We start from the raw sequence: 18,986 nt of genomic DNA, 5'->3' as shown, positions 1-18,986 counted from the left end.
CCAGCCAGACCACTACCAGAGGACTGCTTACCTCAAGCCTGAAAGAGAGGGCATGTGTCGGCTCAGCCTCCAAGGTAAGACGCTAAGCCCTCTCAGACATGCTTGGCTGGGGGTGGATTTACACTACCTGTCTGAGTCAGCGCCCTCTTCTTCTTTAGGAGGTAAGGTCATTATTGATGTGAGCGTGACAGTCAGCTTACCTCATCTGTAAACCTCTACAGGGGCTTGCTGGTAACGGAAGAAAAGGAAGGGAGTATGGAGGAGCAGGAATGAGTGGAGGGGCTCAACTCAGGCTTGGGATCATCTGATGAGATGAGAGAGGACGAGAGACAGTGAGAGAGAGCGAGAATCACCCCTCAAACTGTAGATGTTAGACAATGACAACAGAAGTACAAAATAACTTTTATTCATCATCACCCCAAAAAGAGGGCCATTTCATATCACGGTGAAGTTCTTATGAACCAAACAGATGAGATTAAGTGAACAGGTTTTCATCATTGCATCAGAACAGTACAAAACCCCTGGAGATGGTTCTGTGGAAGTTCTACGCGCAAAATACTATCAAATATTATAAAGTCTACACCTGTTGTATTCAGCACGTGACAAATACAATCGGGTTTGATTTGACCTGGCAGCTCCAAAAATAGAACAATCTTCCTTATAACAATGGTAATGAACATTAAAAACAGCTATTTCTCCAAACAAAGTATGATCAATGCTGATATGCGTGAGTATTTCACACTTCACATATTTTCATAATAGCGAGAAAAAAATGTCATCCATTACATTACATAGGGCTTATACCAGAGTACCTACCATAACAGAAGAAACATAGCTGTCATTAATATCCTGTAAAAGTTGTGCAATACTTACCAGGGTTGGGGTCAATTCTGTTTTCAATTCAGTCAATCCAAAACAAACTGAATTGAAAATGGAATTTACCCTAACCCTGGTACGTACCATTTACAGTAAGCACTCACTGGTTTCTTTACTTGGAATACAGACAGCAGTGGTACCTGCTTGTGCTAAAATACTGTACACCATGTAAAGTGTTGCCTAAAGAACCTAAACAGCAAGACCAATGAAGTGCTATGTCACTTTGCATCATTGATGGATTTCTACGCTGTTCTACTCAAATGAGGTTCAGTGGCTTCCATTTCCCAACACATATAAGCACAGCAGCTGTAACATTATGGCCAGGTGTTTAAATATAGTATAAAATGATACAATATTATAACTAAATAAAACATTATGTTTCACTTATCAGATTCTAATAAGATTGGCACCAAATCAGAATCAGGCCAGTCTAATATACATTTTGGCCACTGGTATAGAAAAAATACCAGTGAGTTTATAATTAACTGTAGCAATGAAATACAAAAGGGCCAAATCAAAGCAAAACAACTTCCCTCAAGGCATGGTGAAATAACTGAATTAAAAAAGCATGTTTTGGATAAATTGCTTCTGAAATGCTCAGGAAGTAAACATTAAAACATTGCATGAGAAATAGATAGAAAACCTGTCATATGTAGCATATTTAAGACAATACGGTACATCAGTGCAACATTCATAACAAAAATCCCCAAAGGTTTGACAACCTAGAATACACCAAAATAGGGATTATTGTCATCATAAAATGCTATTATGAACTTTCCACAATTGTTATTTATTTATTCTTTATTTAACTAGGCAAGTCAGTTAAGAACAAATTCTTATTTTCAATGACGGCCTAGGAACAGTGGGTTAACTGCCTGTTCAGGGGCAGAACGACAGATTTTGTACCTTCTCAGCTCGGGCATTCGATCTTGCAACCTTTCGGTTACTAGTCCAGCGCTCTAACCACTAGGCTACTCTGCTGCCACAAAGGAAATATGTGCAATAATTGTGGTAATGGCGAACATAAAACCATCAAATGAAGGGTACCCGTGGCTCTTTTAAATCAAACTGAAGGATATTACAATATCTGTAAAAGACAGCTCCCTACATAGTCACATGTATAGATGTTCTTCACACTACCAAATGGAACTCGCACCAAATGTGATATTTCATAACACTAAATTCCATTTATTCGGGTCAAGCTTTTTGATGAGCAAATAGTTTTTAATTTCAGTCATTTCGATCTAATATGTCCATATTAAACGGTATAACATTGACAGATAACTAATTTAACATGGTATTGTTTTCCTGTAAACCATAATGATCCAGAAACCTCATTTGCAGTTTGATTTTAGTTTGTTCATCTTTTGCTGGATGTTTATCTGAGAAGAGGCCCCATTTCTCATGATTCACATTCGTGTCCGTGCACGCACACACGCGCACACGACTGGGTTGTCATGGAAACAACAATACCGCTCACATTCTTCCGTTGCCCAACCAACTTAGTTCTCTTGTCGGGCCCCCAAAAAACAACAGGTCGACTTAAATTAAACAGCCAGTCCCAGAGTCCACAATAGCTTACTGTATGGCAATAACTTACTGTCTGTCTAGCTCAATAAATACATGTTGCTTCCGCTGGCTTTGGCTAAGAGAGCTGAAATGCTGGCTCACCGCCTCTCCTGAGTGATTATCACTTTTTTGGGGAGGGGTCAATAGAAGGGGTCAATCGATGCGGTTCCCACATATAGTGAAGCGGTCAACATCCAGCAGATCCTTTTTAGGGGTCCTATGCTTCAGCTCTGTGCCTTCCATCCCTTCCTCCTCTTTCTGCTCAGGAGTGGCAGAGGGCGAGGGGGTGAGGGTGTCAGGGTCCGGCTCTGGGATGGGAGGGCTGGCTGGGGTTGTGGAAGTAGTGGGGGGAGGGGGTACGGTCTCTGGCCGCAGGTTGGGGCTGGCAGTGGGGGTAGGCTGGGCGGTGATGGAGGTGCAGGAAGGACTGGATGGGGACCGCTCGGACCACGGATCACCTGACGGGACAGAGAGAGAGATTTAACACAAACATGAACAATACTTGGTAATTTGAGGATTGGAGAAAAGTTAGTAACACTCACACTTACAGACAATAAGCAAGTAAACAAGAACATCGCAAAATTAGTTTTTGATTAGATTTGACTGTAGAGATACAAAATAAACAGAAAAACCAACTAAATTAATTTATAAGAATAAAAACTCCTACTATATATGGTTGGGTCAAAGAGACACAGCTACATTAATACCAGTAGATTTCTCAAGCTCCACTAATCCTGGCCTTAAATACCAGTATTCAGTGTAAATGGCGTACACAAGTTTGGTCGGCCAAACATAATAATTCATGACCTCTGATATATTCAAATAAAGTTGAGTGAAGCAGCAGCATATCAGCACATGGGTTACTACTCTACGGAGACAGCCATTTGCCCCGGGCGCTGACATGCCTCACTTGCATATAAAAGAGTGGGTTGCAAATTAGACTTTACCAGGCGAGCAGCAATCAAGTGTATGTGTGTGTATTCGCCAGACTGCATGAAATAAATGTGGGCTCCTTTACAGGCAACAACACAAGGGGATACAGCAGACCTACTTTAGAAAATGCATTGTGGTACTGAACCAGTAGTATAACCAACACACATTTGTGGTCTTTATCCATGACACAGCCTGAGGGAGACCACAGTTGCTCATCAGTTTATTCTCTTCCTCAGACATACGGCACCTCCAATTAGATCTTCATCCAAATGGTTATGAAGAACGAGAGACAAACCAGTCTGTTAGTATGGTAAGGCATCCATTGGAACCTGTGGGCTAAAATTAACCCATTTCTCCAAGGTGTTCATTAGGCACCAAACGGAATGAAATAGGGGGGGACTAGTGTTGTCACAATACCAACATCTTATTAATGATACGATACCAAGCCAGGAAAATTCAGAGCGACCTAGCATCCTGTTCGCCCCTGTGCCCCGGATGCTTGTTTCCGTTTTCTAAATGTTATTCACATGTGCTACGCAAAAAACCTGTCACTGATATTCCCATTTCTAGTCAATACAACACATTTTGAATTAACTTAGTAGTAACTTAGTAGAATACTGCATAGAATGACTGATTTGCTCATATTTGCAAAGGCCTACCTGTGATTTGGCTGGAGGAATGGGAGGAAGGAATATACTGTATAAGGCATAATTGTCTGCATGTCATTGGGTCAGTAGGGGGAAAACCTTCTTTACTCTTCAGTTAGCAAAGGCACACTCCCTCCGTCCCACACTCAGTCTCCCTCCGTCCCACACCCAGTCTCCCTCCGTCCCACACCCAGTCTCCCCCAACCGTCTCCGTCCCACACTCTCCGTCCCACACTCTCCCTCAGTCTCCGTCCCACACTCTCCCTCAGTCTCCGTCCCACACTCTCCCTCAGTCTCCGTCCCACACTCTCCCTCAGTCTCCGTCCCACACTCTCCCACAGTCTCCGTCCCACACTCTCCCACAGTCTCCGTCCCACACTCTCCCTCAGTCTCCGTCCCACACTCTCCCTCAGTCTCCGTCCCACACTCTCCCACAAACACATACACACTGCTCCCAACTTGAAAAACGTTAGGCAACAGACTTTTTCTCCCCAATTTCGTGGTATCCAATTGTTAGTAATTACTATCTTGTCTCATCGCTACAACTCCCGTACGGGCTCGGGAGAGACGAAGGTCAAAAGCCATGCGTCCTCCGAAACACAACCCAACCAAGCCGCACTGCTTCTTAACACAGCGCACCTCCAACCAGGAAGCCAGACGCACCGATGTGTCGGAGGAAACACCGTGCACCTGGCTACCTTGGTTAGCGCGCACTGGGCCTGGCCCGCCACAGGAGTCGCTGGTGCGTGATGAGACAAGGATATCCCTACCGGCCAAACCGAGGACTACCTGAACTCGTCCAATAAGAGATGCTTGTTTTCCAACCCAAAACATTTTGCCCTTATGAATGCAGCCCAGAAGAGACAGCCGGGTTGAGTACAGTAGTTACAGATGGGCTAATTAAGAATAGCAGCGGAAGCATTCAGGCTTCAGAGACCTTCTGATCCCACATGATATGGTGTTAATGGAATGTTTAAATGAACTAGCGCTCTCGTGAATAAAAATTTTGGCTATCATAGCTTGGCCTCCGTCTGTTTCATTCAACCAGTATCTTACAAATCCTGGGTTGCAGACTGAGTAGTTTAATTGAATTGGGTTATGAACATTGAGAGCATAATTCTAGTAACATATGGTTTGGTGCTTTAACATGTCACATACTGTACTACTGAATCTTTTCTCTGAAAATGGCGGTTCTGTATAAACACAGTAGTGAAGAAGATCTCTGAAATGACGACGTGGCGCTGCTTATTGCTCTAATGCTCTCAGCTTAGCGCAGCAGGCTCGTCTGCCAAGCTGAAGATCCATGCGCACTGAGAAACACACAACTAACAATTTCTCTGTCACGTGCATCGAATTTCAATAGCAGTTTCGATGTGGATGACAGAGATTGTGTGTGTGTGTGTGTGTGTGTGTGTGTGTGTGTGTGTGTGTGTGTGTGTGTGTGTGTGGGGCACTGCGGGAGTTCAATTACCCGAGTCGGAATACGCATCTGCTCGCTTGAGGCTGGGTTTGGCATGCTGGGATTGCTAAGAAGAATGAGTAATTTAATGTAACCAAGTGTCTTATTGAAGCTGGGTAGGCTGTATGTGACTGACTGGGTTCGAATCTGGGTCTGCTGCATGCCATAATATTGTGTTAGCACACTGAGCAAAACCCTAGGCATTAGCTCAGGAAGTGTTCATGGTCTTATGCAAGGTTGTACCTGTTCCCAGGTGATTATTGTAAATGAGAAGCTGTTCCCTCACTGGTAAAATAAAGATAAATACTAGGGTATCGTCTGTCGCTGGGTAATACTAGGGTATCGTCTGTCGCTGGGTAATACTAGGGTATCGTCTGTCGCTGGGTAATACTAGGATATCGTCTGTCGCTGGGTACCTGAGGGGGCAGTACATCTGGATGTTTTCCTGGTTCTACTAGGCGTCTTCCCGGGGGCGGCTGTGGAGGGCCTCTCAAACAGTTTGTCCTCCATGTTGGCTCTCTTCACATACACACACGACTTCCCCAGTAGCACGATACTGTTCAGCACCTTCAGGGTCACCATCCTACACAGGGAAAAGAGGATCAGTAATGATATTCACCATCCTACACAAGAAAAAGAGGATCAGTAATGATATTCACCATCCTACACAGGGAAAAGAGGATCAGTAATGATATTCACCATCCTACACAGGGAAAAGAGGATCAGTAATGATATTCACCATCCTACACAGGGAAAAGAGGATCAGTAATGATATTCACCATCCTACACAGGGAAAAGAGGATCAGTAATGATATTCACCATCCTACACAGGGAAAAGAGGATCAGTAATGATATTCACCATCCTACACAGGGAAAAGAGGATCAGTAATGATATTCAGCATCCTACACAGGGAAAAGAGGATCAGTAATGATATTCACCATCCTACACAGGGAAAAAGAGGATCAGTAATGATATTCACCATAATACACAGGGAAAAAGAGGATCAGTAATGATATTCACCATCCTACACAGGGAAAATAGGATCAGTAATGATATTCACCATTCTACAAAGAGAAAAGAGGGTTAGTAATGATATTCACCATTCTATAGAGGGAAAAGACGATTAGTAATGCTATCCAAGGTGAAGGGGACTATTTGTCATTTGCTCACAAGAGCAAAATACTGTAATCATTGAGTGTTTTCATTGTGGACAGGTCTAGATTTGATTGTATACTTAAATACAGATAAGGTATACTGGTATGGCCTTTTTGGCACATATTTGGTATTCAATTAAAAATTGCCAATTCAAAAGGTTAGCTCAAAATCTCACCGTATTAGGGAATAGCAACATTACCCACAAAGTATCCATACTACCCACACGGAGTATGAAGGGCTTTTACTGTGGAAAATTAAAGTTAGGCACCCCAAAAATAAACGAACACAAAGTAATTGGCTTTATAACACTCAGTACATGGACAAAAAAGGTCATCATTAACCAACAGCTTTAGGACACACTAGGCTTCTGCATATCTGAAGCCTATGATGCACTTGAAATCCGATGGAGAGAGACAGCCACATCTATGTCTGTGGACCAAACGCCCTCAGAGGGTTTTTGCTGGGCTCGTGCTAGCCGTACTGTGGTCTTTGCACAGACACCAGCGTCCGTTGGGGACACAGCTATTTTTAAAACGGACGTGAGGGGGTGGGTGGGCACTGGCGATGACAATGTTGTATTCCACCTCAGGATAACTGTTCAGTGGTCTATACCCCAGGGATGCAAACTGTTGAGGGTCCAAAAAGGTGACACTTTTCTCTCTCTCTGAAACATGCAAAAAAAAATCCCTGCTAGGGGTTAATGTAGGTTTTAACTAATTAAACAACAAAAGAATATGATCTACATAATCAGTCTCTGTGTGTAAAATAAAAAGTGGGTAATGTGAAACTAACTCACAGCTAAAAAATGTAAGGAAAGCAATCCAATGTTATTTGTTACCTAGACTATACTTTAAATGACACTCAAGTAGAGAAAAAACAATACACGAATATTGCAGTTTGCCATGACAGCCTTTATAATAGAACGCTTGTGACCACACACACACATTTAAATATTGCACTTGGGGGAAAAAACAAACATTTGAAAGTAGAAATAAAACGAAACAAACAGGCATTCTATTTTTGCTCTATTATAGTGGTCACTATAGTAGACATTGATCTAGTGCACAAGGCTACATGTGTCAAAAATAACATGAACTGAGTAAAACATTTAATAATCCCCCCTCACTCACACAAAAGGGTTACTGTCAAGTTCAACACAACAAAAATGTTACTATCAAGTTCAACACAACAAAAGTGTTACTGTCAAGTTCAACACAACAAAAGGGTTACTGTCAAGTTCAACACAACAAAAATGTTACTGTCAAGTTCAACACAACAAAAGGGTTACTGTCAAGTTCAACTAAGCTAATTTTCACACAAACTCAATAATTTGATCAGCTAAATTGGCTAATGTTGCTCAACATTTATCTGGCTAGCTAATGAAGAATTAGATCCAGCTACTATAGCGAGATACTTAACGCTAACAACACTTTCTCCCTCATCTCAAACTTTACAAATGGCAGTTGTTTTTCGGTTACAGTTTTGACGGAACGCACCGTCATATTCGCACCCCCATTCGTGGTCAGGCTTCTTTCTCATCTAACTCTTCCGTTATCATTCAGGGACGAGCTGCTGTAACTAACAAACTGCCTTTGCACCCTACTGCTGTCTTTCCAGAGCCCTCGCTGAATCTGTAACTAACAAATCTCTTCAATCGCCTGCTGCATTCTATTATGTGAACGATTGGCTGAGCCTTGGACACAGACAGTATTGCTCCAAACGCGCATCACTGTTCGCTTACAGCCAGTAATGATCTAAAGCCACCACCTCCCAAACATTTCTCAACGGATCTACACGATTCACCTAGGTCACCTATTTTGGATTCAAAACGGCCAATTTCGCCGAAAGGTGACTAGTTTACATCCCCGATACCCACATGGTGAGAAAAAGAAAAGCCCTATCAAAGCCAAGCAGAAGGCTCATGCTAACGTAACTCAATAGGATCAGACTGGCACGAACATCCACGTAGAAAATACACACTGCATAAAGTGTGACTCCCATGCTAACAATTAATGCTACCTGTATTGCATGACTGACACGGCAAGTTAGTCTAGGAAACGTAAAGTGAGTACATTTACGTGGTGGAAGAGGTGCTATGTAAATGAAAATCATAATATATGACAAAGAATAAGAACTTGATTTGAGTCTTACCCCAAGTAGAAGAGCAACAGACAGGAGTAGGACAGGGCTCCCTGTACATTCACTGAACTCATCACCACACGGATTAGCTGTCAATTACAATAGAAATAAAATCTTCAGTAGAAACATTGTTGCATGTGACAGTGGTAAGGAAGTAGTCAATTTGATACAATAAAATTGAGTTCTAAATCAACTACACTGTCCTGAAACGAATAAACAATTTCATACAATAAGGAACTGTACTATGATTCATAGCAATAAAACAAAGCATATAATTAGTGCCGAGCTGCACACTGTCCATCAACATACCCCTAGTATTGTAACACTGCACTGGACTGTTGTACAAAGCTGATCTTACCAGGACTGCAAGAGGAAGAGGAATGAAGCCCATTCTTCTGGCTACAGAGTCGCTGTAGTCTGTGCAGGCCTGCCCATTGACAAAAAAAGACTCAATTACACCAGTGAACAAAACCCATTGATTAAAACAGCAGGGATAATGTAACTGGATGCCTAATCACTGTGTTCAAGAGATGCTACTACGTACATTTTTCTGCCGACTGCTGACGAGATCGAAGGCCAGGCTGGCTCTGTATTCACTGTATACCTGTGGAAGAAAACAGCCACGTCATTAACACATAAACTATAAGGGTGTGTCTATTATTATACTGTATCACTCTGGTTATGTTGTTTGATATGAAACCTGTACCCATCTGCTATGGCTGAGAAACAAATTGATAACACTAGACTACAAGTGACCGACTGGATTTGAAGACAGTGTTAGCTTGCAGAAATTAAGCCTAGGTCATTTTCAGGTCTCAGGGAAGGTTCCTTATCACGTGAGCATGGTTCCCCAGAACCACCGCCATTACACTCCTCCCCCCTATGACCAACTCCTCGCAGAGTAACGGGACCAATGCATCCGACTGGATTCGAACCCAGGTCTCCTGATCACCACAGGACTGTGTTAGCCCTTCGAGCTTCAGGTCTTAGGCAAAGTTTCTCACCACACAAGAGCTGGGAATGGGTCACGATTGACAGTGGGATATGGAGCAGCTATAATCCAGTTGATGAGGCTGAGGATGCGGCTGGCGTTTGGTGTGCTAGCTCTGTAGGCCTACTGGGGCATAATGTGACGTGTTGTGATTTAGAAAGAGGGCAGAGGAGGGGAGAAGACCACGGCACGCCAAAGAGGTTGAGGCACACAGCAGAGAGTGAGGACGACTGGCTAAACAGTGCCACGCTATTTTTGCTGCCTAAGCCACCGTGAAATCCAAAAAAAGGGCCAACCAACTAATCCTTCAGACTTGAACAGAGCAGACCCTCTCCAGTGAACATCCGTACAATTCACAGTCACACACCCATGTGTGTTTTCCGGAGGGTTGAGGTCAATTATGTTGAAATGTAATCAATTTATTCAGTAGATTAATTCAATTCCCATTTAAGATTTTTTTTTTAAGCGCCATTTATTCCTAATGGAGATTGTTGTTGTGAATGGGGAGTTTCAATCCACTTCCTAGATTGACCTCAAAATACACTGTTCCCTCTTGGTGTGCAACCGCAAACTGTATTCATTGTTTTCAGTTCATTGAACTCCCACTCATCAAATCATTAATGATCATCTCTGTGATCCGTCCTTACATCTGCCGTGATCTCATTGAACTTGGTGATGAAGGCGTGTTTGATGATGTCCACTGCGATCTCTGAGGCGATCACCATGAAGACGTCAGGTAACAACACCCAGAGATGATCTGGAAACACACAGAGACAAGACAACTGACTTGTGAAGTGAAACTAAATCTCTGGGTGGATAAGAACATTGAGCTGAATTCTAAATGTACACTATTCTTTCATGACCTTACTGAATGTCTGGTCTTTCTTTTTAACTGACTCAATTGTACATTTCATGATTTCTTGGTTCAGTCATGCATCTTGTTTTAGGCTTAGTACAAATACGTTCCATCACAGGAAGAAAAAGTATTTGACTTTGACTTGAACACAAGACACAGTACAATCTTCATCACACTCACATCTGGGTCTGCAAGTCTGCCCAAATGGTCTTGGATGAGGTCTAGGTCATACCATAAGGTCAGACCCTGTCAGTGTACGACATTAGCATCATGACCACTGCTGACATTGGGAGGCTCTGGTTGTCGAGGGGGAATGACAGGGCCAGCTGACTGGATTAAGAGAGCGGTCAGAAAGTGCAGCCTTACTCTCATCATCATCACAATGACTTATCCACTAGGGAGTGGATGAAACGCTTTTAAAAAGGGTACCAGGATTCAGGGTGATTGATGGTAGCAGTAACATAGTGTTACAGAAATAATTTCTTAGTTCAATACAGACTGTAGCCTACATGCTACAACATTGATGAAAAATGCACCTGTTCCTGTAAACATAATAAAATGTATCCAAGCATTATTGTTGTATGTTTATCTGGTTTTGAGTGGATGGGATACAGCTTTTTGTCAGACTTGACTTTTCATAGCAGGTTAAGAGAACTTACACAGAATTAACATAACAGGTTAAGAGAATTAGGTTAAGGTTAGGAAAAGGGTTAGGGTTAGCTAAAATGTGAAAAATATATAAAAATACATTTTAATTTGACAAAAGCTGTATTCCTTCTAGACATGACCCGTTTAGCTGTAATGTGTGTGAAATGGTTACCTGGGTTCCATGAGAACTGCTCCATGTTCCTGAGGCAGACGATGAGCAGGAGCACATAGTTGGTGAACCGTTCCTTGATATCTAAAATGTTAAAAAATATATATATAAAAAAAAAAGGCATATTGGTTACTACTTATTACTTAGAATCATGTACCAACATAACAACAGTGAATATGGACTATCAACAAATAAGGTATCCATTTTCAAATGTACTTTCAAAGTTACATATCATTTGGCATAAATATCATATATTAAATCGGAAATCATGTGTGGTCTGGAACCAAGTGTAACTTGCTAAATTGACAGATCTTTAAAGGTGTGAGCAAATTGCAAGAGGGGGAAATGATTCAAGCTTATTTTCAGGTCCTTTCATTCGTGCAGAATGACAGCGACAAAGATGAAAACATGCAGCCAGCAGCCAGCAGGCACATAGAGACAGAGTTCAAAAAGCATTAAATCCATAGCGCATCTCTTCTGGGTTATCAAAGCTGAATGAACAGCTCTGATTGCTGCTTCAAAATGTTAAAAGAGAGGAGGAAGAACGGTGAGGAGGAGGTTTAACCCTTCGCTTGCCACTGAGTTTTACCCTACAGCATAGAAAGGCTCAGAGCACCGTAACAGACTCAGAGCACTGTAAAAGTTGGGTGTTTTGAACCAGAGAACTAGCTAAGTGTTAAAGATACTGTCCATAGCACACTTAAATGTTTAGTATAATGCATATGACATGTGTTACAGTAACTCACCACTGTTGGACATCTGAAAGAGGTTGTTCTTCTCAAACTTCTTGAACACACTTCCTTTGATCTCTACAAACTGTTCATGCAGGAAATAGAGGAAAAGGTATTTTAGTGCCCTCTACATGTTAGCATTACATTTTGTGTGTGTGTACATGAGTGTGTGTGTACTCACGTTGTTGGACATCATGATGGTCAGCAGGGACTTATTGTGAGAGTTGAAAGCCACGTTGAGTGTTGACGCCTGGACCATGATGAGGATGGCATGCAGGACTGAGACAGAGGCTCAGGAAAACACTGAACATGGTGGCAAGAGCATCAGCTGCAGTAAGGGGCGTGTGTGTGTGCTCACATTGTTAAAGAAAAGGAGAGCCGCACACTCTAGGGGCTCAGATTGTTGGCATATCATTGATAGTGGACACCTTTTCCAATGACAAAATAACACTAACTGAAAAGTGATACATGCGTGAGGGTAGAAGTTGAGAGATCACACATTCCTACAGCAGAGTACTTCCTGTGTATACTTCCTAGTTCTCCATTAAGGATACAGACGTAGAACACAGCCATGATGAAATGGGGGATGACCCCTATGCTGTCTCTCTTCCTCTCTTTGGGCTCCGTGGCCGTCCAGTAGAGAGCATCAAGGATGTCTTGGCCAAATGATGAGAACAGCCTGTCGGCAACCTAAAGAGGGTAGGTAAGTAGTTAAGTCAAGTTCAGCATGGGTTAATGAACTGACATTATTGGTGGTAGACTATGACAGATTACAGCCATGACACTTCTCTAGGCCTTAGTATGGTTCATATCAGCCGAACAACTCAAACTAGAACCATGTTTAATAAGAAGACATCACCTGCTCCATTTCAGACTAATTAGGGTATCCGAGGCCCAAATCAAATACTTCGGCCAATACGCATCCCTTAAACTACTCTCTGGCCATACATGACTGGATCAGTGAGAGCTATAGAGTGGAAGCATATTAGATCAGATTAGTACAACAGCTCTAAATCCAACCCATTGTACCTCCAGCATGTTATAGATGATGTAGAGTTTGATGACGGACTGTCCCCGGATCAGGTGGTACATCATGCTGTAGTCCACGTAGTGCATCATGGAGTAGCACAGCACCATTATCAGTCCCTTCAAGATGTCACACACCTGGGCCGGCTGCAGCAGGAGCGAGCCACTGGCAGAACACACACATTACACATAAAGCCTAGTCATATCTATATGTATGCATGCTCATGTATACACACACACATCTAATTTATCGTAAGCTTACTGTTAGTGGTCACACCGGTGTGCGATATGACATGGGGGGGAAATCTCAATTGCATGCTCTTCTCAAAATCCATTGGAGTAGAAGGTCAGATGGGAAAGACCTTTGGCTTTCTCATCCAATGGGTTTTGAGGAGTTGAGGAGAGAATACGTGAGGAGTATGTAATTAAGATTCTCCCACAGTGAACCTTGGGATGTTGGTTGACTGACAGCTTCATGCACTATTAGGCTATAGAAAGTCAGTGTGTCATGTGTGAGTCAAAGTGGTTTAATAACCCCAGAAGAATGACTGTCCAGTTATTTTGAACATCAATGACCATTTTTATTAAGCAGCATTAACAATATGAATATGAAACTTGTGTGCACTCCGGCTGATCAAGGTAGGATCAAACATTCAACACATAAGTAGACGGTTGGGGCGGGCGGGGGGGGGGGGGGGGGGGGGGTGAAGAATGAAGTAGCTCACCAAATCTGTCACATGAACACATGCACATTTTAATATTATTCATATAGCCTGCCTTTTTAATGTATGTTACACCCATAATGAGTAGGCTAAATGAAAGGTAATGGCAGGCAGAATGAGGGCATGTTAGGGGCTTGAGTCTCTGTTAGGAAGTAGTGAAAGGCTACTAAATAGACTGATCTACTGTATGTCTAAGCTAATAACTACAGTATACTACTAGTACCCACCACTCAACTACTCATTATCCAAACTAAGGGCAGTATTCAAAACGATTGCAGGTGGTGGATTTCTGAAGTGTTTTCAAAAGTGTGTTTGTTTTGTACAGCAGCCTGTCCCTAATGGAAGGTGTTGACAATGTGATATGCAGAAATCCACTACCGGCGATAGACTGAATAATGGCATAAGACCCCACGAATGAGACTATCCATCACCACCCTCACCTTAGGGAACTTAAAGAAGTTCCCAAAAAAGCATCATTTCAAGGGATTGGAAGAAGAAGAAAAAAAAAATGCACCTTTTAAGATTCATCAATACTTGCGTTAAGACTTGGAATAACTTAATGAAACTGCTATAGAATGGCTAAAGCATCACAAGGAGAACGGTAGGGGAGGTGCAAAACAGCTCAATATCTCAGGCTGTCTGTCAGGAGGTTATTTTGGGAGGGTGGCAGTGACGCTGGGACGAGAATGAGGAGCTCGAGTTTAGGAAGTGCAAATTAGAATCCTTAATCAAGTGTCTCTTCCACTTCCCAAATAGTGCGCAGTGAGGTATGAAAGGAAGCAAACAGAGTTTATCATCATAAAGATTATGGCAAGATGGACTTAAGATCATTGTTGATAAATATTGGGGGCCAGGAAGATTTGCTCTCACTTAATCATCTAGACCAGGGTTTCCCTAACTCTGTCTTGGGGCCCCTGCTGGGTGCACATTTTGGGTTTTGCCCTAGCACTACATAGCTGATTCAAATAAGCAATTCATCATCAAGGTTTGATTCTTTGAATCAGGAATCAGCTGTGTAGTTCTAGGGCGAAAAACAAAACATGCACCGGGGTGCCCCAGGACCGAATGTGGGAAACCCTGCTATAGATGACTGAATAAGTGAAAGCAAATCTAATAGAGATCAGCCTCAAGGAGAGATAGAATATATTATATGACAACTCATACAGGGGTATGAACAAGATGAATTCACTGCTTGTGCTCTAGCACCATCTACTGGCGGGACTCAGACATAGACCTCAACCACATTCTATTGGATCTTTTCTGAGGAGTGGCCAGTGAGTGACCCATAACATCACAATGCTGAAGCTGTTCAAGTAAAATGTGTACTCTCTGTCCTGCAAGTGTATGCCAGATTATGCCAGGCCCTGTGCCACCCCGCCCCCACCAGCCAGCACCATGAATCTGATAGCCCGAGCTGACTGACTGCAGCTCAGGCCAACAACCGGTGTGTGTGTGTGTGTGTGTGTAAAGGTCAGTCATGCTTTGCTGCCATGCAGACAGACACAAAGGGCATGCAGCATCATCAAACGGATCCCACAAAGGCTACAGCCATCAGCGGTGAGCTGTACTGTGTGAGAGGAGCAGAATTCTGGACAAAGTCCTGGTATACTGTTATTGGCATACAAAATGTGGTTGTTCTCAGAGGTGTGAAAACAAAAACCAAAATAACTTCTCTTGGGGCATCACAAATTTGAAAGATTCAGTGTGTCGACACAGTTGTTCCTCAGTTACGGCAATATTATCTTTGGACTACTACTGAAATTACAATACATTACCTTCGGCCTACTACAACTTACAAAGAAATGACAGGGAAACGGCCAAGCCACCAAAAACGACACTCAAAGATCCATAGGAGTGGACTTGGCAAACAACCTATGCATTTCATAGGCATTTCCTGTATGGGTGAATCAGGTTAACTTGTTCCGATGTTTTCAAGCTAAGGCTTTATAAACCATGAAGGAGTTCAACAACATCCGATCCTCAACTCTGGAAGCTTATTTGAGATGTGGTCAATAATTATCACATGTTTTCCAAGAAAATACTTCAATAAAGCTAGCAGTCAGTCACAGTGCCTGATTACGACCTCTGTGTTCATGTGGGGATGGAGAAAGTGAGGGTGCTGTAACAAGGTTGTAGAGAGCTCAAGCCATTTGTCGATGCAATGTCTAACTGAGCATCTGCAGTGCAGTGCACAGCTATCACCCATCCACTACCCCCCCCCCCCCCCCCCCTCCATTCTCAAATCAGCCCTTCAGTTAGGCCTACATAATATTCTGCGTACCGTACATACTCTGGATATAAATATCTTCACACAGGAATCCTCAACCAAACAAGGAGAACTTCACATTGTTGGTGTGTTGTAATTTGATGTTGAGCATTTCAACAAGGCAGGAGCTTTGTTAGGCCTATACCCTGGAAATCATGGGCCAATCTTGTTGAAGAAACTATGTCCACTATGTACAGGGCCTATAGACAGTCTACATTCCCTTAAACTTTTTTCACATTTTGTTGCGTTACAAAGTGGGATTGAAATATATTGAATTGCCATTTTTGTCATCGATCTACACACAAAACTCCATAATGTGAAAGGAAAGTCCTACACATTTTTACAAATTAATACAAATTCAATAACTAAAATATAGTCGTTGCATAAGTATTCAACTCCTTTGTTTAAACAAGCCTAAATGAGTTCACAAGTAAAATGTGGCTTAACAAATCACAAGTTATTTGGACTCTATTTGAAATAATAGGGGTTGACATGATTTTTGAATGACTAACTCTTCCTCTGTCCCCCATTCATACAACGTCTGTAAGGTCCCTCAGTCAAGCACTGAATTTCAAGCACAGATTCAACTACAAAAGACAAGGGAGCTTTTTGAAAGCATCATAAAGAATGGCAATGATTGGTGGATGGGTAACAATAGCAAATCAGACATTGAATATAAAAGGTATCTTTAAACATGGTCAAGATAATATTTATGCTGTGGATGATGTATTAAACCAACTAGACACATCAAAGATGCAGTCGTCCTTCTGAACTGAGCTGCAAGGCAGGAAGGAAACCGCTCAGGGATGTTACCAAGAGGTCATTGATGATTTTTGAAACATCTGTGGACGGATCGAAGGACTCCACAATAACGACCTTAATGAGAGTGAAATGAATAATACAAATATACAAAATATTCCAATATGCAACAAGGCACTAAATTAATACTGTAAAAAAACATGTCAAAGGAATAGACTTTTTGGCCTAATTGCAAAGCCTTATGTTTGGGGCAAATCCAACACATCACTGAGTAATGTCTCCTTATTTTCATGAATGGTGGTGGATGCATCATGGTATGAGTATGCTTGACATTGCAAAGACTGAGGAGTTTTTCAGGATGAAAAGAAACAGAAAAGAGCTAAGCACAGGCAAAATACTACAGGAAAACCTGCTTCAGTCTGCTTTACACCAGACACTGGGAGAGGAATTCCCCTTTCAGCGGGACAATAACCTACAACACAAAGCCAAATCTACACTGGAGTTGCTTACCAAGAAGACAATGAATGTTCCTGAGTGGCCAAGTTACAGTTGACTTAAATCTGCATGGCAAGACTTAAATTACTCTCTAGCCATGATCCCCAACACTTTGACAGAGCTTGAAGAATTTTGAAAATAATTCAAATGGGCAAACATAGCTCTTAAGAGACTTACCCAGAAAGACTCACTGCTGTAAATCGCTGCCAAAGATGTTTCTAACACGTATTGACTCAGGGAGGTGAATACTTATCGAATCAAGGTATATTAGCGGTTTATTTTTCATTAGTAAAATAAATTACAAATAAATACATTCTTCCACTCTGAAATTACAGTAGTTTGTGTAGATCTTTGACAAAAAATGACAATTAAATACATTTCAATCCCACTTTGTAACACTATAAAATGTGAAGAAAACACAAGGGAAGGGGGGTGTAGACTTTCTATAGGCCCTGTATCTGGGCCCTTGCAGGGAAATCGTACAATTTAGTATACGTGTTGCCGTATATAGCACAGCCCTGTTTGTGAACACTACTAATAGTGGCTTTTGCATGGAGCATGAAGAATACAGCACAAAGCTGCATATCAGGACAAACAAGATGGAGGTGGTGAAATCATAAAGTGATGAAGCTGTGGCAGGCGTGAGACGAGCATACCTGCTCCGATTGCAGTAGGGGCATACGTTTGCCCTGCAGGGAAAGAAGGCAAGGGAAGAGAGTGATCTTTGTACAGACCAGTCACAGGCAAACTGAGTGAGAACAATACTTACTGTGGATTATAAACCTAGATAACGTACGGATCAGTCTCCAGAAAAGCCGAATCCTAACTAGAGATATGAGCAAATTCTGTTTTTCATGCAAATCTCATTAATATCAAGGTGTGATCTCTGTGAACTTTTGAGTTAAACACTCAAAGTTAGGATTATGCCCCACTTGGGGAACTAGGCCTATTTTGGGGGGAAACTGGGTGAAATAGTCCTACACATATTGTCCTAGTAACCCCTTCTGTTGTAACAATGAATCATTTATGTTATATATAGATATGGTAGTGGTCACGTAGCACCCTTAATTCAAATGTAATCATGCAGTGTTTTTTCGTCAGTGTCAGAGGTACGTTCAACAGGGCACACATTTACGAAACGTTCAGATAGAAATACATTTGGTAGACTAGACATGTATTTCAGATCTATTCACGGCATTTCTATCGCGACCCAGAGAGTGAGTGTGTGGAGGGGGGGCTCACCGGAGGCCGCAGCAGGGCAGGGTGAAGAGGTGTAGCAGGGCCAGCAGCACCCGGAGGGGCAGCAGAGTGAACACGTAGAGGAAGGCATCCAGACACAAGAAGAAGCCGAAGATCATCAGCTGGAGGGTAGAATACAACACACGCACAGGTAAAACACGGCTGCTCAATCACACCTACAAATAGAGCAACTGAGTGTGTGTGTGTGTGTGTGTGTGTGTTTAAAAAGCGTCAGTGTTTGTTGGTCGCACTATATAGAATGGCACGTTTTCATTTTCACAGTGCAAGCCCTATAGTAGATTTTG

General features: G+C 42.3%; 1 protein-coding gene across 4 annotated transcripts in view; it reads right to left on the bottom strand.

Moving 5' to 3' along the window:
- Positions 1-390: 390 nt before the first annotated feature.
- The window catches only part of LOC139366371 (transmembrane anterior posterior transformation protein 1 homolog), a 28,204-nt gene continuing 9,608 nt past the window's right edge, over positions 391-18,986 (bottom strand). For 2 of the 4 annotated variants that reach the window (XM_071103787.1, XM_071103785.1), the window contains 13 exons: positions 18,685-18,803; positions 18,099-18,131; positions 13,204-13,366; positions 12,729-12,864; positions 12,356-12,453; positions 12,190-12,259; positions 11,447-11,527; positions 10,418-10,527; positions 9,324-9,383; positions 9,138-9,206; positions 8,792-8,868; positions 5,901-6,067; positions 391-2,903 (listed from right to left, as the gene is read on the bottom strand). In XM_071103787.1, the coding sequence (XP_070959888.1) occupies positions 2,599-2,903; positions 5,901-6,067; positions 8,792-8,868; positions 9,138-9,206; positions 9,324-9,383; positions 10,418-10,527; positions 11,447-11,527; positions 12,190-12,259; positions 12,356-12,453; positions 12,729-12,864; positions 13,204-13,366; positions 18,099-18,131; positions 18,685-18,803 (1,488 nt within the window). In that variant the 3' untranslated portion in view covers positions 391-2,598. The remainder of the gene's footprint in view (positions 2,904-5,900; positions 6,068-8,791; positions 8,869-9,137; positions 9,207-9,323; positions 9,384-10,417; positions 10,528-11,446; positions 11,528-12,189; positions 12,260-12,355; positions 12,454-12,728; positions 12,865-13,203; positions 13,367-18,098; positions 18,132-18,684; positions 18,804-18,986) is intronic. The other 2 variants (XM_071103784.1, XM_071103786.1) reach the window with 1 other exon arrangement.

Source organism: Oncorhynchus clarkii, chromosome 14 (genome assembly GCF_045791955.1).
Source record: "Oncorhynchus clarkii lewisi isolate Uvic-CL-2024 chromosome 14, UVic_Ocla_1.0, whole genome shotgun sequence".
In the NCBI taxonomy this organism is placed as follows: domain Eukaryota; kingdom Metazoa; phylum Chordata; class Actinopteri; order Salmoniformes; family Salmonidae; genus Oncorhynchus; species Oncorhynchus clarkii.
The sequence above is the reverse complement of the archived record's forward strand: the minus strand, read 5'-3'. Positions and strand labels throughout refer to the sequence as shown.